This window comes from Trachemys scripta, chromosome 4, assembly GCF_013100865.1.
Source record: "Trachemys scripta elegans isolate TJP31775 chromosome 4, CAS_Tse_1.0, whole genome shotgun sequence".
NCBI lineage: Eukaryota > Metazoa > Chordata > Testudines > Emydidae > Trachemys > Trachemys scripta.
The window spans coordinates 56,868,580-56,890,153 of NC_048301.1; the positions used below are offsets into that span (position 1 = coordinate 56,868,580).

The 21,574-nt window shown below is 38.7% G+C and overlaps 1 protein-coding gene across 1 annotated transcript in view; it reads left to right on the top strand.

Moving 5' to 3' along the window:
- The window catches only part of RYR3 (ryanodine receptor 3), a 563,198-nt gene that overhangs the window by 128,387 nt on the left and 413,237 nt on the right, over window positions 1-21,574 (top strand). Inside the window, exons 5-10 of the mRNA XM_034768994.1 lie at window positions 1,482-1,502; window positions 12,337-12,348; window positions 12,664-12,738; window positions 14,421-14,499; window positions 15,115-15,227; window positions 15,516-15,615. Coding sequence (XP_034624885.1) covers window positions 1,482-1,502; window positions 12,337-12,348; window positions 12,664-12,738; window positions 14,421-14,499; window positions 15,115-15,227; window positions 15,516-15,615 — 400 coding nt within the window. The remainder of the gene's footprint in view (window positions 1-1,481; window positions 1,503-12,336; window positions 12,349-12,663; window positions 12,739-14,420; window positions 14,500-15,114; window positions 15,228-15,515; window positions 15,616-21,574) is intronic.

The following is a 21,574-nucleotide window of genomic DNA, read 5'->3' on the forward strand; positions in this document are numbered from 1 at the left end:
TTACCACCCTTACACATCAAGCTGGGTCTGATGAAGAACTTTGTCAAGGCCATTGACAAAACACAAGCAGCTTTCAAGTACCTCCTTGAAAAATTTAAGGTTAAGTGAAGCTAAGATAAAGGAAGGTGTCTTTGTTGGGCCTCAGATTCGTGAACTTCTTCGAGATGATGCATTTGACCATGCACTGCGTGGCAAGGAAAAGACAGCATGGAAAGCCTTCCAGTTAGTGACAATAAATTTTCTTGGAAACAACAAGGCAGACAACTACAGGTTGTTGGTGGAAAACCTCCTCAAGGCATACAAAAGCCTTGGTTGCAACATGACACTAAAGATACATTTTTTGCACTCTCATCTAGATTTTTTTCCACCGAATTGCGGAGCAGTGAGCGACAAGCACGGCGAGCGATTTCACCGGGACATTGCAACAATGGAGCCCATCAATGCTTGCAGACTATTGCAGGACAGTGACAAGAGATACTCCATTTAATGAATACAAGAGACAAGCCAAGGAGCGCCGAGTAGACACTGAATAGGACTAAACTATGTACATAATAGTTTTTTGCCTTTTGTTTCATAATACATTTTATTTATATAACCCTTTTGCTGATTTTTAAAGTGTTACATAAACAAGACAGGTGAAATATTATCATGTAAAGCAACCATAAACACATGAAAAGACCTAGGTTTACAATTTATGATTAAAACTCTACTATCTACACAATATACATAGACATAAAATGTAAAAACTTAAATATCTTAGAAACAGTAGCCAATCACTTGTTTTAATTGTCATATTTGAATTCAGCATATCAAAATACATAATAAATAGCACATTTTATCTCTGAAGCAAACGACTTCTCAAAAATTGTAGACCAGTGATCAGACCTGTTTTGCTATAGCATTCATGAACACAATCAAGTTAATTACTGTCTTCATGAGAAAGTATGTGTGACACAATAAGAAAGAGCATGAAAGAATCAATTTTTGTTCAAGCTGATAAAACAAAAGTAGTAAAATATGTTTACTAATCTGTTCCATTGTCTGTCTCTGTCTCTCTCTCTCTCTCTCTCTCTTTTTTTTTTTTAAATGGTAAAAGCAAGGGCAGCTAATTTTTTCCTGACCATTTTCCTTGGCTGAATTCATCCTTATAAATGTTATGATGCAACACTACTGCAATACCATCGCAGTGATTTACAGCTTCTTGCTGCTCATTTTATACTATAGCATGCAGCTTACTAGCCAGTTTGCTGATGGTATCAGTACTGTGTCAGTAGAGAATGAATGTTGAATGTTATATCACTGTTTATTTGGGTCAATTTAAAAATGCCTGACAATGGTAGATCCAACCTTTAGGTGAGCAATATATTTATATTGTTTATTGAACTATTTAAAAAATACAAACAAAACATTTGAACACATCCACAACAAAATCATATGCACAACTAAATTTTCATTTATTGTTTTGTTTTTCACTTTGCTAGCCTAGTGACCTCTCCGAATGGGTATGTTCTTCCTTTCTTCATTTAATATACATATAGTTTGCATGAATCTGACTTCAGTTGTACTTTTAATAAATTAGACCTTTCACTTGTAAGTGATCAGAACAGTTTCATTCTTTGTGCCTATTGTTTCTTGTGGTTTTAGATGGGGCCCACACACCTCCAAGCAAACCATAAATCAGTCAGTTAAAATATTGGTCTCAGCCAAGCTGAATTATTTGTCCCTTAAAATAATAATTTTAAAATTTTAAATAGAGGACCTCTGAAATCTTAGAAATGTCTGAAGATCTTTGATCTGAGCGTTCAGAAATTATTCATCAAACTTTAAAACTATTGTATTAAAATCTAAGGGAAGCATGCAGCCTCTCTTAACCCAAGTTACTTAGAAGCCCTAATACAGCTTCAAATGCTATTATGCAGTTACAGTTTTGCAGTTACATATAACTGTGGAGTGCATAATAAGAATGAAAAAAGCTAGTGAAAAAATTACCTACTTTCTGTGGGCTCAATTTTGCACCTTATTTAAAATAAATAGTATACTACATTACCTATAGCCCCATGAAATCAATTGGATAATGTTCAGAGCAAGGTGGTCCTTTAATGAGCAAGAGTGGCACTATCAGGCCCCACATGCCAAATCTATGGCATTGTATCTTTGGCAATACAGTAGTGACGAATGCTAATTCATCACACTGTTTAAGAAAAATCCCCAAACTTTAAGGTCAAACTAGCTTTTTACATTTTGCGATCTCATGAGTAAAGGCATTTTCAAGTGAAAGAACATATAAGATTTAATCTACTTACTAATATTTCTCTCTCTCTCGTTCTCTATCACCTACTTTTCTGAAAACAGAACTTCTGTTTCCATGGAATTGTCTTTTAAGGATGAATTATTTAGTCTTTTTTAAAAAATTCTAAATATGCTTGCTATGCAGTCTGGGTATTGTTTTGCAACAAGAATAACCACTGCTTTCTGCCCTAATATTCTATAAACACTTGCATTTTTCTTGTGTTTTAGTAGATATATAGAAGCAGTAGTTGAGCATTTGTAATGATAGCCTTTGCCTTCAACAAAAGTAACTTATTAACTGTAAGGTGATTGATTAAAATACACTTTGAAATACTGCATTAACATACATAACTCTATTCAAGAGCCTGCAGTAGCCTATGATCTTAAATGTCTGAATAGAAAAAGCATTTTGTTTTCAAGCATTTTGAGGTTGCAATTAGCTACCAAAATCCATATTCACCAAAAATATTGAAATAAAAAATCTATTTTATATAGATTTTTGCCTCCATTTGAGTTTTATTTTTTCATGATTTTAGTATTCATGAAAAAGGTTGTTTGAAGAGTTTAGCCAGTCTTTGAAAATTTAACCTGTTTGCTCTATCTGGTTATGAATTGAAGACCTGGATCATTTGTGCAATGCTTGTGAGTGATGGTCACTTCAGGTGAATGTGACCAAACGCACTGCATCTGTAACAGTAAGAAGGATTCAAACTGGTTTCACAGGGTGGATTAGAAAGCTGAATTTATTCTATCTGCAGTTTTTATCCAGATGAAGTGATGGAGTAAAGTAACACTAACATGTTTTAAGTCCCCCGTCCTCCCCCGATGATTCTATTGAATGTAACAAAACTATATTTTTATTTTTTCATAAGCTGTGCTTCTTCTCTGCTATATAAATAGTGAAATGTATAGGATTATGATGGCAGAGCTGGCTTAAAAACAAACCAGACTTGGTGTGCTCATAGCTATGCGTTATCCTTTTGAAATATGGTAGTACGTGCCTAAGCATTTAATCTCATAGATAAAATCTGTAGGTCTAGTATTTGATTTTAATATAACCCCATTACTTTTCTGCTCATAGTGTCTTAATTTTCAAAGAAAATTTGATGCACAATTGATGTTGTAAGGATGACTTCAACAGTTTTGTGTAGAATAGTAAAGATAATAGATCTCATGTAGAAATATGATTTGTGATTTAAGTTGGAATATATTCTGTATTATTAGTGGTGATTTATTAAAATATGGCAGATGCTAGGATTGTGGGCCTAATTCAGCAAATCACCACAGTGAATAGTCCCATTGAAGACAGTGGGACTGCTCATGTGAGTAAAGGTATTCAGGTCTGGGCCAATGTTTGGAATGTTGAAGACAGGCTCACGTGAAACTTGTTTCTGTAATTATCAGCCGTGGCCTCAGAATTTTCAATGTGCTGTTTCTGAAGCAAGCGAACATTGCTGAAATGAACTTCCCCTAACGTACTGAAGTTCCCCTAAAAGCCATTATTTTTAAAAATGGTTTCAGTACTGCATTGCAGATGTAAGCTAGTTCTTTTGTGTAATAGCGTGGTGTCCAATTCATGACCTTCATGGGCTCTCTTAAGGAAAATGTGTATTTGATTACGAATGTGTTTCTTGAGTCATACCATGCCACTTTCAAATGAAAGTGTATGAACAAAGTTGGTCACTACCACTATCTCAACTGCCTGTCATGGCCTGCAGCTTCAGGAGAAGCTCTGATGTGATCCTGGAGCAGTCTGAGCACCTGCTCTCCCCATGTGTTGCTTCTTATGGAAAGGAGAAGAGTAGATCTGGTTGCTCTATTGGGTGATTATCTGCCATTCTGTGGGAGCCCCAGGGAGAGCAGAATAGGAGCTTAACTGCCTTTGCTTGACCCTAGGGGAGTGTCTAGCAAAAGACGGCACTGCTCCCCCACAAAGCCACCCAGGACAGCCCAGGAGGCAGTGAGGAAAGAGGGGAAGATGAAAACCCTTAGCTAATTTTGGTTTCCTGATTTTGCCCCAGCTCAAGTTAGAACATTTTAGGGGTTGTTCTGACTTGCACCAGCTAGCAACAGTTCCCCAGGGAGCCATACATCCACTGAGAATAACTGGAACACTGAGCCTGCAGAGCTCATGCATAGGGATTCCTGTGTCCCAGCTGGGGGTACTTCCAGCAGGGGATTGGTAGATTATTTTTTCATTCTTTGCACCACTGGAGTGGCATAAAGTGAACAAAATAGGAGAGAGAATTTGCCCCTAAATATTGATTGTTTTCTCCTGACCTCCTTCAAATAATGTTTGGCCTTGGACTGAAAAGTTTGAATACCTATTGAACTATTATTACTTTGAACTATTGTGTTTTTTTCCTTATTTCCAGTTATTTGGAATAACATTTGAAGTATATATTCCAACCATTCAAATGTTGTAACTCGGTTAAATATTTAATCTCTCCCTAGCTTTACTTTATTTAACTCCTCTTAGATACTTAGCAGTCAGGGAAATTTTTCAAACATGGCCTCTGAATTTGCATGGAAACATTTTCAGGCTTGGAGTTTTGGGCTTAGAAGCTTATTTTTATGACTATGAACAGTATTTATGCAAATCCAAGTCTGGAGGACTCACAATATTTCTTGTTTCAAACTGCATGCCCAGAAAGTTGGCCATGCAAATTTAGCAGCTCAATTTCGGCCACTTTTAAAACATAGTACTTTCAATAAACTATATATATTGGGTAGGTAATAATTTTAAAAATTGATTTTATACATTATATTTTAAATTATAAAAATAAATCCTGTTCATTTGTGTCTTTCTTTGGATTTAGTGTTAGAAATTGAAATGGTGGTGTCTCAACCATGTTTGTATAAAATAAGCTTTTCCCTAAAATACCAGTGTGGGCCTTCTGCATAATACTTTAATTATTATCATGCTGATTACCCAGTTGTGGAGGTACATTGATACAGATTGCATTCAGGTAAATATTGTAAGGATGTTAGAGTCACAAGGAAGGATGTGTCTGGGTTAGTAAGCTCTTTAGGGTAAGCATCTTCTTATTCTCTGTCTCGTGAAACATCATGTACCTTTAAAGCATTATGTATCCGTTTCATAATACTAACTCATTTAGATTATATATAGTATATGGCTATTGCCTTATTTAAAAAAATCAGCTTTGACTATTTTTGTGACCATTATTCACATGCACGTTTTGAAAAAATCTGCAGTTTTGCCCACAGGTCAATGGAGAGATCCAATGAAGGTTTCTGTGCTGCACTAACACATTACATTGTGTTAATTTTAGAGTCCTAGTCCATTGGGATATAACTGATTACTTTATTTATTGTGTTGTTGTCCCTCCAAGGAGGCAAATGTCAGCACAAGTGGGATCTAAACACTTTTTAATAACGCTCATAAATTTGTTTATTCCACAATTTACTTTTTGTGTAGATTGCTGTTGACAATTTTAAATTTACAGTTTTAATTTATTGTTCAAGTTGTTTTACTTCATTGTTGCTTGCAAATAATAAAGTTTATTGCTGCCTTCTGGATTATCCTGATGGTACCAGAATGATTAATTTTCTGCAGTCACAATGGAAGAAAAATAGATTCTGATGCTGTTTTTGAGATTGATGCTGCTGAGGCCACTGTTCTGCAATAAGAAGCTATTTTTTATTTTTAACAAGTTTTTAGATTTTTAAAAACATCAAAAAATCCAACTGTAAGTTTAAGGCCTTACCTTTGGAGATGCTGAAAACCTACAATTTCCATTGAAGACAAATTAGGGGTGCTCAGCTCCGCAGAAGATTAGGCCATTAGTTGATTGAAAACCACAGACATCTGAAAAGTATTGGGAAGGGAAACAAAAGGAGAATTAGGGATGTTTTAGTCTAAAATTAAGCAGTTTATCATATGTTTGTTTACTTCAGTACATGGACCACCAACCATAGAGACTTGGAGGACAATCCATACCAGAATATTAGTTAGAAAGCCCATATTTAATAAAGGGACTGTGATCTATGGATTGGAAAAAAAGGCTACAAAATATACACTATTATAGTTGGCTTTGCTAATAAACACAGCAGTGTAACTACTCTGAAAGTCTCCTTGTAAATTAATAGATTAAAATATATATTTCATCTGGTCAGTCACTGGTTAGACAAAGGAAATATTTGCACCTTTTGGCTTTACATGACGTACACCCTTTAGTAACAGAAGCCTAACAGACCTCAGATGTTCAAATTGATCCTTCATGTACACCAAACCAGTATTTTTATTGTATTGACTGGGTGTTTTAAATACCTTTCACAGGTATCTGAACAATTTCAAGATAAAAATAAAAGTATAACAGTAAAGAAAGCTTTGTCATTAATAGCTGGAGAGAGAAACTGTTTTGCACCTGACCTTGAAGTATTGAGAAGCACTTCAATGAATGTTAGTATTCTACCACCTTAAGCCATATCAGACTTGAAGACAGCACAGAGCCTAAATGATGCAACCAGCCAGCTATCTGACATAGATTATAGCCCATGCTGTGACACAGTTGTTACAGTGGCATATGAATCACAGCATCTCAAAACTACATGAACAGCTTGAAAAAGGAAAGGGGAATACCAAGATGTCTGTATACAATAGTTCATCTCATCATCTCTTTCTGTTGTAAATTTATTCTTCCTATCATCCTTATACACTTTTATTTGTCATTTGTGCTGTCATGTGTTTTATTTAGACCACGCGCTACTTAGGCAAGGGCCTGTGCATGTACGTGGTGGTATAAAAATAATAATAAAAGCTGAATTTGTCTTCATTTTAATGGTAATGAATATACTATAATTTCTATCAAAGTTGGAATTCTGACTTGTGAAACCTGTTGCTTCCTGAGCCAGGACTGGTGGATTCTTTCTCCTTGTTTTGGAGCCACTTTTCTTACTATTTGTTAATCTAACATTGGAATAGCAGTGCCTAGTGGCATATAAAAAGCACTGCAGCCATTCTCACTATGCCAGGCTCTGCTCAGGGAAGCCAGAGCTCCTACCTCTCTTCCCATCTTACAGTGCCAGCCTTTGCGCATCTGGAATCCTGACCTAACTGGTGCTGGCTGTATACTCCCAATACTCTCTTCTCCAATTTACAATTAAACAAGTACAATAATTCTGATCCTAGTAATGATAATATCTTGTGGGAAGTGGAGGTGTTGGGAGTATGTTACCAGAGGAGGGAAAGGAAGTTAATACTGACAGCTGGTCTCAGCTGAGATTAAAAAAAAAAAAAAAAGAAAGGCTGCCTCTTTTCTTGCAATCAGACTGCACATGCTCTACATCCCAGCCACACTCTCAAAAGGAATATGTCAGGCTTGCCTTCAGCTGCTTGGGACAGAAAGACTGCTGCAGGACTCGGCTTTCTAAATTTCCTTACTTAGGCTCTCCAAACTGATTTTCTTTTTTCTGGCTAAGACTTCCACGGGCACCTCAAGGTTCAGGTTAGTTAGGTTAGTTAGTGGAGTAGAAATTGCCCTACTGTAAAACTCCTCTCAAACTGCTTCAGTAGTCAGCTTATGTTGCCCTAAATCAGTGGTTCTCAACCAGGGGTCCGGGCCCCCCTGCCCTGGAGGGCCATGAGCAGGTTTCAGGGAGTCCGCAAAGCAGCACCAGGGTTAGACTCGCTGGGGCCCAGGGCAGAAAGCCTAAGCCCTGCCATGCAGGGCTGAAGCCCGGGGCCCTGAGCCCCACCACCCGGGTCTGAAGTAGAAGCCTGAACAACTTAGCTTCGCGGAGCACCAGGTGGCATGGGGCCCTGGGCAATTGCCCTACTTGCTACTCCTTAATGCCGGCCCTGGCTTTTATATGCAGAAAACCAGTTATTGTGGCACAGGTAGGCCACAGAGTTTTTATAGCATGTTGGGGTGGGGGGCTCAGAAAGAAAAAGGTTGAGAACCCCTAACCTAGATAACTAGTTTGCATTCCCTATCCCATTCTCTGGAGATTTCTCCAATTTTACCCTCAATGTGTTAAGATCCCCCTTCACCTCATCTCATCATAGAATCATAGGACTGGAAGGGACCTTGAGAGTTCTTCTAGACCAGTTCCTTGCATTCAAGGCAGGACTAAGTATTGTCTAGACCAGTGGTCTCCAACCTTTTTATACCCAAGATCACTTTTTGAATCTAAGGAGAACCCAGGATCTACCCTGCCCCTTCCCTGATGCCCTACTTCTTCCCCAAAGCCCCCCCTCCCCTCACTCCATCCCCCTCCCGTTGGTCGCTCTCTCCCATCCTCACTTACTTTCACTGGGCAGGGGGTTGGGGTGCAGGATGGGGTATGGGATGCTGGCTCTAGGAGGGGGCTTAGGGCTGGGGGTTAGGGTGCTGCCTATCTCTGGAAGCTCCCGATTGGCAGCGGGCACAGCGAGGCTAATGCAGGCTCCCTGCCTACCTGGCCCCACACCACTCCCAGAAGGGGCCAATGTGCCTCTTCAGCCCCTGGCGGGGGCACCGCCCCTGCAGCTCCCCCGGCCAACAGGAGCTGCGGGGGCAGTGCTTGCAGGCAGAAGCACTGCGTGGAGGGACTCCCCTGCCCCCCTGTCCATGGGGCTGCACTAGCCGCTTCCAGGAGTGGCGTGGGGCTGGAATAGGCAGAGAGTCTACCTTAGCGGCAGCCACACTACACCGCTGGAGATCCTGGCCACTGATCTAGACCATCCCTGACAGATGTTTGTCTAACTTGCTCTTAAAAATCTCCAACGACAGAGATTCCACAACCATCCTAGGTAAGTTTTTCCCAGTGTCCAACCTAAACCGCCCTTGCTGCAATTTAAGTCCATTGCTTCTTGTCCTATCCTCAGAGGTTAAGGAGAACAATTTTTCTCCCTCTTCCTTGTAACAACCTTTTATGTACTTGAAAACTGTAATCATATCCCCTCTGATTCTTCTCTTTTCCAGTCTAAAGAAGCCAAATGTTTTCAATCTTCCCTCATAGGTCATGTTTTCTAGACCTTTAATCATTTTTGTTGTTGTTCTCTGGATTTTCATTTATAGTCAGAAGACTAATTAATTACCTAGACACCTCAAAAATTCTACTTTTAAAAATCTTATTGTTTTTAAACCAATATCATGATTTTGGAGGCCTGATTCTTGATATTTTAATGTTTGCGGTTGGCAATGCTGGGGGCTGCATACAGGTGCATGCTCTCAAATAGCTGTAGTCAGGAAGAGAACTATGAAGGTCAATTTGTGTCCCACCCATAAGCCGATGGACTTCACACTCTGCTGGTTGGACATGTAGAAGTGACAGTGTCATATGTTGTGCCTTGTGTTTTTTCACATTGTCTCTTTCCTGAGCATTGCACCCCACCCTCACCACATGTAATCCCCTTACTATGCTGTCTGGAGTGGCTCATGACTGCGTGTGCCAACCTCAAGGCAGACTGCAGGGTGAACACCCCAAAAAACAGGGCAGACCTCCCCAAATTGGTGGCATGTCCTATCAGTAAATTTCACCAACCCAATAACAAATGTGAACTCCTAGATCGCTGAAACAGTCTTACAATGGCATCAGACAGTCCCCTTAGGCTCTCCAGTCTATCTTGCCACCCAGACAAGCTGGATTTAATGATAAATAGTCACTTGCACCAAAAATCACACAATATTCAAGTTGCTCCGAGTCCCAAGAGGCCAGTCATTTACCCCAGATCAATTTGTACCTTAGATCTCACAATGCCTGTAGCCAATCCTGTAATAAACTAACTAAAGGTTTATTAAGTTGGAAAAATAAATGAGTTATTTACAGGTTGAAACAGGCAACATAAATGCACAAGTGAGTTCAGTCTCTGATTCTAAAAGGTGACAGATGTAGTCTGTCAGTATTGAATGTCTTTTCAGGGCTTAACCCAGGTCGTCCCTGGGGATCTCTCATGTCACATAGCTGGACTAATAAGTAGTAATAACAGCAAAATGATTGTGTGGGCTGCTGTATCATTTTTCTTTAGATCATCAAGCACCTTCTGTGAAAAGCTCATGCCAATGAGCTCTGGCAGTTACTCCAGCCTAAGATGGCCAGCTGGATTTGTGCTTTGGCAGACACAAAGCAATAACAATTTTTTGTGAGTGGGTTTTTTCCCCACAGTAGTATCTTGCTTCATCCAATCATTATTATTCATGTTTTTAAAACAAACTTTGGTAGATTTCTCCAAGACTCTAAGGTTGTTGGGCATCTCTCTCTTTTTTTTTTTTTTAAAAAAAAAGCAGTTACCTTTCCATTATTTAAGAAAGATTCCTTGTTTTACACTGACATCAGCAGACTGCAGGTTGTGTTTATGATATGAATCTGCAGTGGTAAGTGATTGCCTAAGGTAACTGCCAACCTCTTTGAGAGTGACCACTATACTGTAACAGTTCCTGGAGCATGGCCCAATATAATTTAAACTGACTACAGAATGTTGACTCTTACATTTCAAAATTAAATTTTGAGGTACACAGGTGAAAAAGGAACTGCACTTTTTTTTTTAAGTCAGATGTGATTTGGAGATGCTTTTGTTCATTGATAGTAAAAATAAACCCACAACATTTCCATGTCAATCAAAACATAAAAGAAAGGGTGTACATACAATAAAGAGAAAACTCCTTTAATTAGTGAGCAGAGAAGGGTTATCTTTTGTGCAGATTACTTTTGTTAGTGTTGTAGCAGAGTTCTACTTGGGACTTGTTAGTAGAGCAAGAAAATCAGAACTGTTCTCACCCTTATTTTATTGTTATTACAATAAAGGAATCATCCGCAACTTTATTGCTTTTGGCTTTTTAGTATGTGTCTGTTGGACAAACATGATTTCCCCTTTAGTTTTTTGAATCAACATTAGGTAACCTGGGTGCCCAGCTACAAAGTCCCAAGGAGTTTCTTCAGTTTGGCATTTTTAGAGCTAGTGTTTTTGTTACATATGAAATGTAAACTTAAAGGACTAATCGATGAACTTGCTAATTCATTTAGTGCCAAATTTTGCTTGTGGATGCTATTTTAGCCCATGGAAACACCCCACCCTTCTGGTCCCCCACTCTCCTCTACACATGTCCAATGGTAAAATTTGGCCTTAAGTGAATTAACTTTTGAAAAATATAAAGCAAACCAGATATGAGCCTTGTGCTACCATTATATTTTCAAGAGCCACCTTGTTTCTGTGTATTAAAGGCTATTTGAATGTTCCCTGAACAAAGTGAGCATCAGGCCTAAAAGTCTAAGTATTAAATGGAAAATAAGCCATGGTAAAATGTTCAAACTCACAGCATAAGCTTTTACCAAATATATGCATCTTCTTTAGACGTATGTAACAGTAAGACATATATAGGTCAAATTCTGCTTTTTATACTTCAGTTGAAAACACCAGAATGCATCAAGAATTAGCCCTGATCCTTTGGGCATAGTTTGATTAACTCAATAAAATATAAAAACTGTGTGGGTGTGTGTATATGAAAGAAAGTTGAGAGAGAAAAAATGATTGGAAGTCCTGTAGAGCTTGTTATTGTTGATTAGTTATATTTTATAGCCACTGTTGCCAACTTTATGATGATTGATGCCTTTCTTAAACCCCCCGATTCTGGAATCTTGGCTTTCATTTAAAAAAAAAAAAAGTGTTAAGCCATCCTGGTTGTGCAGAAAAGCTCGAAAATTGGAATTGTGAATGCTACAATTCCAAAAGGCAAATATAAAGAACCCAAAACCTATTATTTTTAAAATCTCATTATCTTTAAGCCAATCTCATAATTTGGGGGGGTCTGACTAATGATTTTTGAATGTTTTGGGTTGACAATTCTGTATGTCTTGACCACTCTCAAATTGTATTTAGTTAAAATGAAATGACCCTTACCATAATTTTATCACCTGTGATAAATATTTAACTTAGGCTAATTTTAGCAAATGCTTATCCTTATTAGCAACATGTAGTCTTGTTGAACATTGATTATTTAGTATGTGGGAACATAAGAAAATGTACATGTCTAAAATATTTGTATGGATAATCATTTTTAAGCCTTCAATTACATATTCTTTTTTATTCTGAATGCTTCTGAAAAGTTTATAAGAAAGGTAAGAAATGCCTTTTTTCATTTCATTTCAGAATGTATTAGTAAACAACTGTTTTTTTACTTTACTCACTAAAGTGATACTTAGGTCACAATTGTCTGGTCAAATATATTATTTTTTCACAATTAAAATAGTTATTGCTGTAACTACTTCATTATTGCAAGTGTACAAACTTTTGTAGCATATCTGCACTTTTGTAGATAATCCAATTTGAGTATCTGTTTATAATACTTAAATTATTGGTAACTTCAGATGAATGGAAACAGTCAAAATTCCTGCATTGCTATTGAGTGTTAACACTTTCTGTCATTTCTATAGGCAGCTCAAGGAGGTGGTCACAGAACCCTGCTGTATGGCCATGCTATACTACTTCGGCATTCATTCAGTGGAATGGTAAGTGACTTATTAACTTCCATAACAGAGTGCATTTACAATTGGAAAAGCATGTTGCATCTACAGTAAAATAACGTGTTCTCCATAACTGATGATGATAAACTCAAGTTATAATAAACACTTTAGATCAAGTAACAAACAAATATATGAAGCAACATAATCATTTAGTGTTCCCTCTTTGTGCAAGAACATTGAGGCCAATATCTTCAAAAGCGACCACAAATTTTGGGTGACTCAAAGTATCAATTACCCACACTGTGAAAATCAGGGCCCTTTAAGGTATCCCTTTAAGACACCCAAAAATTGCTAGTATATACTGAGTATGATGTAACTAAAGTAAGGAGTGAAAAGAAATTGATTATTATTTATTCATTCCAGCATTATGGAAGTTCATATGGAAAGAGAAACTGTAAAATTAGTATCATCAATGTCTAGGAGCTACTAAAAGGGCATATTTTGCATATGTTTTAAAGTATTTTAGGAATGAAGGTGTTAACACTCAGAAGAGAATGTGAGGGACATATGTTCATCCTTTGTGGTAAAAATGTGTGGAAAGGATGAAGATCTGCCCAAAACCACAAAACACACCACACTATAGAAATGCACAGTGCAAGTTGATGTGCAGCATGCCATCCAGTCACAGCACAAAAATGTTTGTAGAACTCAGCTGTAGATATGGCTAGTAACAACCATTAGAGAGGCAAAAGGGATGGGTACCTTATTAAAGTTGTGCAGTAGTGCACTACTACATGCATGATGAGAGCATTGAGGGTATGGAGGTGGTCTAAGGTAATAATGTATTATTTGAGAATATTGCAGTCTGAGATGTATTTGCAAGTCTCCATTTTTTGCCGATGGGTTCTCTATGCTTAGCAGTTAATTGAAATGTTGTATGCCAATGGGTGCCAGTAGCAACTTGCTGCTGCTAGGAATAGCAGTAAGTTTATGCCATGTCTGCACTGAGTTACATAGTTTCTCTTGGGTATTTTATATAGTAGGTTCCTCCCTCCCCAACTTCCCACAGTGCACACCCACAAATATGCTTTGACAATATTTTGAGGCACTCTTTTATGGATTTTGTTGGTTGTGTCATTTGTTAAGGCATCTTACCAACTAGGAAGCTTCAGCTTTTTTTCCTCTCTGGATCACATCGTTTCATTGGAGAAGAAACAATCTCACACAAGCATTTATCAAATAGTGGACAATAATGTGCAGAAGGAAGGAGAGATGTGTTTGAAGCATCTTCCCTTCTTCCCCCTGTGGTGGAATTCCCAACAATAGCTTTTGAGCTCTGTCTGTTCTGACCTCCCACTCTAAGGTCCAATTCTGAATGGACTCGTAGTCTGAGCATGTGCCGGGGCCTAAAGTGAGAAGACATTGTTGCTTTCAGGTCTGCTTGATATGTCTTCTTCAGGCGTAGTGCTGTCATGGGAAGCCTGCTGGTCTCAAAATCCCTGTTCATATGTGTAGCTTTACACTTAGAAGGAGGAGCATTATCTTACATGTAGTAATTCTTGCAAGATGCTAATTTTGAACTCTCATTGCAGTCAATGGGATATTTAAATTCAGATTAATGGTAAGATTGAGCTTTGTGAATCTATGAGCATCTTTGATTAGAGATGGTATGCCTCAAATGATTCTGCTGATTTTGGTGTTTTTAATCATTTCAACATGTTTTGTAGTATTTGACGTGTTTGTCAACATCAAGATCCCAGACAGATAAACTTGCATTTGATGTGGGGTTACGAGAAAATGCAGCAGGTATGCCAATATTCTGTGTTATTTTGTGAGAAAAAAATTGCCAGTTGTATTAGTCTTAAGAATGCATTTAGGATAGTGATGGAAATTATTAGCATTACAAACTTGTGAACCTGCCATTATTTATTCATTAAGAAATAAGACTGACTTACAATAGGGTCAGCACCCTGTGGGGGACGGGGAGGTGGGGGACATGAAATAAACAACATTGTATGACCAGTGGTCAGTGTTATCTTAAGTTGGAAAACACTGGCAAATATGGACTAAGTACAAATTGATATATTTAATATATTTTAAAATGTAGAAAAACATCCAGAAATATTTAATAAATTTCAATTGGTATTCTATTGTTTAATAGAGGTTGGGGGCGAGGATGTTCAATTACAGTATCAAGTTCATCGAGCCTTGACTGACAATACTGGGGGAAATGGGAGGTTTGAATTGTCAGAAAAGAGAAAAACTAGTGTGTATATAAGGCAAATATTATCCTTATAAAAATGGTAAGTTTTTACTGTATGTTAGTGTACAGGTAGCTTTATGAGATATTTACATATCTTAGAATGATATATTATTTATTATATACTAAATAATTGGCATAAGCATCTCTGTATATTGTAGGTGAGGCATGCTGGTGGACAATACATCCTGCTTCTAAACAGAGGTCAGAAGGAGAAAAAGTTCGAATTGGCGATGATCTTATCCTGGTCAGTGTGTCCTCTGAAAGATATCTGGTAAGGGCGTTTATCTTAGAAATTCTCTTCTTTTGATTGTCCTGTTCTAAGCAGAAATAAAAGCTGTTGCTACTACTATTAACATTGAATAGATTTGGATAATAGTATGTTGTGAAACAAGTGTCTGATTTCAAGAAATTGTATGAAGACTTCTGAGATATTGAAAGTTTTCAATAAAATATTTATCTTTGAACACTGTTTGAGAAAAGAATAATTTATTTAAATAGATTTAATAGCAAATCCTTTTAATGGTTCTCCCTCCGGGGTATGGTTTTCTCTCTCTTACAGCATCTCTCCATGTCAAATGGAAATGTTCAGGTGGATGCCTCCTTTATGCAAACACTCTGGAACGTCCATCCTACATGCTCAGGAAGTAGCACTGAAGAAGGTTTGTCATGTTAAACATTGTTAAAAGTGAATATTTATTATATAACATTTCATGGCATTTTACAGAGTCTAAACATAAAAAAGACAGTTCCTGACCCAATGAACTTAATAGTTTAAATTACACAAACATAGAAAATAAGTATAACAGAGAAAGGAAGGATGACTGAAGGGCAAGAGGGGAAGTATGGATAGCAACACAGTTAAACTCATTGGTGGTTGATGTAATTGTAGGTGTACAAAGCATGAAGGGTTGAGTGAGAGAAGACAAATGGAGTAACAAGGTGTGAGGAATATGCAGAGCAAAGAAGGTGTGATAGGGATCAATAAGAGAAAAGATTTATTATTATTAATGGATTGATTTAATTAATTTATTTGTGTTTTCATAGTGCCTAGGAGCCCTAGTTATGAACCAAGACCACATTGTGCTAGGTGCTGTGTAAACCTAGAACAAAAAGATGTTCCCCACTCTATCAAGCTTACTATCAAAGTATAAACCAACAAGAGACAACAGATGGATACAGACAGGCCAATGGGGGAGTACAAGGAATCAGTGAGATGTTGGTCAGCATGGTAGGCCGTGGTCTCAGTACACCAGAGGTCTAACCATTGTCAAGGTTTTTTGTAGGCGTCATGGCAAAGGGGGGTTTTAAGGAGGGGTTTTTGAAGAAGGATAATGAGGTAGATTTGAGATGTTTATGGGGAGCTGCTCCCAAGCATGAACGGCAGCATGGAAGGAAGCATTAAGGTGATGACTTGTTTGGAAAATTTAACAGGTAAGTGATGAAGGGTGGCATCATGAGCTGATTGGAGGCAGGAGTCAACTTCTTGATACTGAATAACAGATGATAGGCCATGAAAGGTGTTGAAAAAGAAGACAAGAATCTTATGTTTGTGGCAACAGAGAAGGAGGGATGCAAAGAGAGGGCTGATGTGGTGAAAGCAATAGGCTAGGAAAATTATTTTTGTAGCAGCATTATGGATGGATCTGAATGGGGCATGATTGCATATATCAAGGCCAGAGAAATGGGTGTTGCAAGATGATGAGCATCTGGAGTGAGAGGTTTAGTTTTGTGGATGGATAGGGAAGGCCATATTTTAGAGACGATATGCTGCAAGAATTGGCAAGATTTAGACATTATCTAGATGGGAGGTCTGAGAGAGAGGTTCAAATTGCAGATGATGTCTGGGTTATGGACCTGAGTGACAGGCAGGATGGCAATGTTGTCCACAGTGATCAAGAAAGTAGAAGACAGAAGTGAAGGTTGGAGGAAGGGGAAGATTTGAGGAGTGAGTCAAAGGTAGCAAAAAGGTAGTTGGGATTGAGGACATTGGATTGAATTAAGTTTGAGAAATAGTTATTTAGCTAGGAAGATGGCAGAATTGAAGAAGGATTTAGGCAGGGGCAGAGTTGCGTAGAGCCTTAAAAGTAAGTGTGATACATGAAGTGGGGACGGGAGTAGCTCCCTTTGATGGATACCCAACCAGCCAGTTAGCTGTAAAATCCCTCTTCGTCCGTTCTCTGCTTGCTTTACCTATTAAGGATTAACAAATCTACAGGTAAAAGAAAAGGACTGGGAACCTGACCAAAAGAGCCTGTGGGAAGGTAGAACACTTTAAAATTGGGAAAGAAACTTTCCCTTTATCTGTTGTTCTCTGGGCTGCAGGGATGGAGCAGCAATGCTGTGTAAGGCTTGAACCAGGTATGAAAATTCATCTTCCATACCTAGAAGAAATTATTTGGATAGGGAATGTTTAGTTAGACACAGGTTTATTTTGTATTTTGGCTTGTGGATCTCCTCTGTGCTAACCTGAGATGCTTTTGTTTGCTTGTAACCTTTAACTGAACCCCCAAGAAAGCTATTTTGGGTACTTGATTTTTGGAATTGCTCTTTTAAAATCTAGCAAAAGCCTAAGTTCCAGATGTAATTTTTTCCTTTTTGTTTTTAATAAAATTTGCCTTTTTTAAGAACAGAATTGGATTTTTGTTGTCCTAAGAGGTTTGTGCATGTTGTTTGATTAGCTGGTAGCCACAGCTAATTTCCTTTGTTTTCTTTCTCAGCTCTTCCCCAGAATGGGGGAAGGGGGGAAGGTGAAAGGGCTTGAGGGTACCCCACAGGAAGGAATTCCAAGTGCTCCTTCCTGGGTTCAAAGGGTTTTTTGTTTGTTTGTTTTGTTTTTCGCATTTGGGTGGTGGCAGCCTTTACTTAGCCAAGGCCAGAGAAAAGCTGTAACCTTGGGAGAGTAATACAAGCCTGGAGTGGCAAGTATTAATTTTTAAAATCCTTGTGGGCTTCCACTTGTGCACTCGGAGTGACAGAGTGGGGATTCAGCCTTGACAGTAAGGCTGAAATTTAATTTTCTTCTTTGAGTGGCCTCTGTATATTCTTGTCTGTGGGATCAAGCTTGTTCACCCCAAACTTCTGGAACCTTCTGGAAAGCACTGTCTGTTGGGGCTTCTCACCCCTCCTTCTTTCTGCTGTCCTGGGGGGTTCCAAGGGTTTAAAAGGAGGAGTGGCCCCAACCTCTCTTCAGTTCCTTCTAGCCACCGAAGGTACAGTGAGCTGGTATCTCACACAGTGAACTCGAATTGTTCGTTGGCATTTCATTAAAGCATAGACTTCTAGAACCATAGGAATAGAAGGGACCACAAAGGTCATCTAGTCTAACCCCCTGCCAAGATACAGGATTTGTTGGGTCTAAACCATCCAAGACAGATGATTATCCAGCCTCCTTTTGAAAGCCTCCAGTGAAGGTTCTTCTACAACTCCTTAAGCAGTCTGTTCCATTGTCCTACTGTTCTTACAGTTAGAAAGTTTTTCCTGAGATTCAATCTAAATCTGCTGTGCTATAGTTTGAATACATTGTCTCTCGTCCTGCCCTCTGGAGCAAGAGAGAATAACTTTTCTCCATCTTTTTATGTCTGACTTTCAAGTATTTGAAGACAGCTATCGTATCCCCCCTTAATCTCTTTTCCAAACAAAACATACCCAGTTCCTTCAGCCTTTGCTCATATGGCTTGCATTCCATTCCTTTGATCATCTTTGTCACTCGCCTCTGGAGCCTTTCCAGTTTCTCCACATCCTTTCTATATGTTGGTGACCAAAGTTGGACACCGTACTCCAGCTGAGGCCTAACCAGCATCAAGTAGAGTGGTACTATCACCTCCCGTGACTTGCATGCTATGACTCCGTTAATGCAACTTAAAATTGCATTTTTTTTTTTTTTTTTTGCAACAGCATCACATTGCTGACTCATGTTGAGGCTGTGATCCACCACAACTCCCAGATCCTTCTCAACAGTGCTGCTGCCAAGCCAGTTATCCCCCATTCTGTATTTGTGCATTTGGTTTTTCTTCCCTAAGTGTAGCACCTTATGTATGTCTTTGTTGAATTTCATTTTGTTGTCTATAGACCAGTTCTTCAATTTATCAAGATCCCTCTGAATTTTAGCTCTATCTTCCAAAGTGTTTGCAACCGCCTTAGCTTTGCGTCATCTGCAAATTTGATTAGTAAGCTCTCTATTCCTACATCCAGGTCTTGAATAAATATGTTAAACAACACTGGACCCAGAACAGATCCCTGTGTAATCCTACTTGTGTAACCCCACTCCCTCCAATCTGACATAGTTCCATTAATAGTTACTCTTTGTCTGTGGTTGTTTGACCAATTATGTATCCACGTAATGGTAGTTCTGCCAAGCCTGCATTTCTCCAGCTTACTTATCAGAATGTCATGTAGGACTGTGTCAAAAGCATTGCTGAAGTTCAGGTATATTATGTCCACAGCATTCTCCCTATCCACCAAACCAGTTACCCTGTCAAAGAAGAAAATCAAGCTGGTTTGGCATGATTTGTTTCTTGGTAAATCCATGCTGGCTGGTAGTGATTACCCCTTCCTCCTACTGTCTAGTAAAGGGCTGGATCATGCAGGACATACCAAGTCCCAGATCTTCCCCAGAAATGTATGTGTTGGGGTCACCCTGATATAACCAAAGCTGGTGAAAGCCAGAGTGTGGCTAGCAGGCTGCAGTTACACACAGACACTCAGGGTGCGGTTTACGTGCTGGAAGACAGTTTGTTAGCATCCCAGCTGGGAGCTACTACAGCAAAGCATTGTAAGGCACCCACGGTTCCAAGGCAGGGGTGACACAGACCCCCACTAGTCTGCATTGTGCCCCAGTATGTCACAACGAGTCCGTCCTTTGTGGTCCAAAGGTTGTCCATGTAAAATGCACCATGTTTCACAATTATCATGGCCTGACAGTTTCAGCCTCCTGGAAATGTCAGTCTTCATCCAGGACAAAGGCAGCATTGCAGGCAAGCCCTCACACTGTCTTCATCACACCATATTGCATGACTGAAACTGCAGCTGTACATGTATTTTCAGCAAAAAAAAAAAAAATCCCCACATTAAGACATGCTTTGGGAGAGCAAGAAGTTCATTCACTTCTATTCACTCTTGACCTGGCAGCCAGAGCTGATGCTTCCTTGGCATTCCTGCTCTTCTTGTTTATCTAGAAGAACTCCGCCTGCCTTCCTAGGCTTTGTACTGCTTGCAAAAAGGGTGGAAATATACAGACACCATTTGATGAAGAAATGAAGTAACTGGCATTCTTTGAGATGAGACCCTGGTATTTATGCTCCCCACGTTTTAGGAGTCCCAGGTTAGGAATTCCAGAATTAGTGGAAGAACTGAGGGTCAGTTGGGGCCAATCACTTTTTTTATACCTTTGGAACCCTCCAGGAGGGGCAAGTGCCCCCAATGGATGGTGCTCTCCAAAAGCTTGTGGTGCAGTTGCCTTGGTCCAACAAGTGGGACTGAGCAGATGCTCATCTCAAAGAATGCCGATTACACGTAATTAACCTTAATTATGCAGAAAAACATATTGGAAAGAAAAGAATCCGGGAAACTGGATGGAAAGATGTTATGGTAGTGTAGGTAAGACAGAAGCACCAAGTGAACTATGTTTTTGGCAGTAAGGGAAGAGGAAGAGGTAAGATAGAAACATTATAAGAAGCGGCAGCAAGTTTTGGAGAGCCTGGGTATGACAGGAAAAGGAATTGGGGGAATGAAAGATAAACCAAAGATTGCAAGTTTGAATGACACAGAGAAAAGTGAACTTTTCAACAAACTTAGACAAAAGTGTGAAATGGACAGCATAGAAATGTCAGGAAAGATTAATTCATTTTTATGTTCTTTAGTTTAAAGAAGTGACAGGATATGTAAGAAGATATTGGGCATGTCTATACTTAAAATGCTGCAACAATGCAACTGCACCACAGTAGCACTTCAGTGAAGATGCAACCTATGCTGATGGGAGGCGTTCTCCCATTGAGATAGGTATTCTACCTTCCTGAGAGATGGTAGCTAGGTTGACGGGAGAATTTTGAGCAGCGTGCCTATCTGTATTATGCTTTTGTTCAAGTCAGTGCTATTAGATCTTCACTTCCATGGGTACCAAATGTCCTCAAGGTTTTACATTCTGTATCACCTTTTGAGGCCAAATTTCTGAAGTAGAATAAAACCCTCAAACACAAGTGCTTTTTGGCAAGACTACCCTTATTTTCAGAATATTTCTATAATTATGTAGAAAAATTGTAACACCACATCTCCTATCAAAGTTCCATGTATGCAGAATATATTTAAAATATAAGATACTGTATCTAATTACTAGAGATGAGACTCACAATGGGACACAACTTTCTTTTGTCAGTGTTTCATCAAGATAACGAACACTGAATATACTAATTTTTAAAATAAATTAAGCAATTAATATTCCCAGAGGATGAACTGTGCATTACTCTTAAACATCAAAAATATTTTCATAGAGTTTTGTCTATTTGTAATAATGCAAGAAGAATTATGACTAACTTGTGAATGTTTCAACGCCTATTAGAACAACAAGGAGTCTGGTGGCACCTTAAAGACTAACAGATTTATTTGGGCATGAGCTTTCGTGAG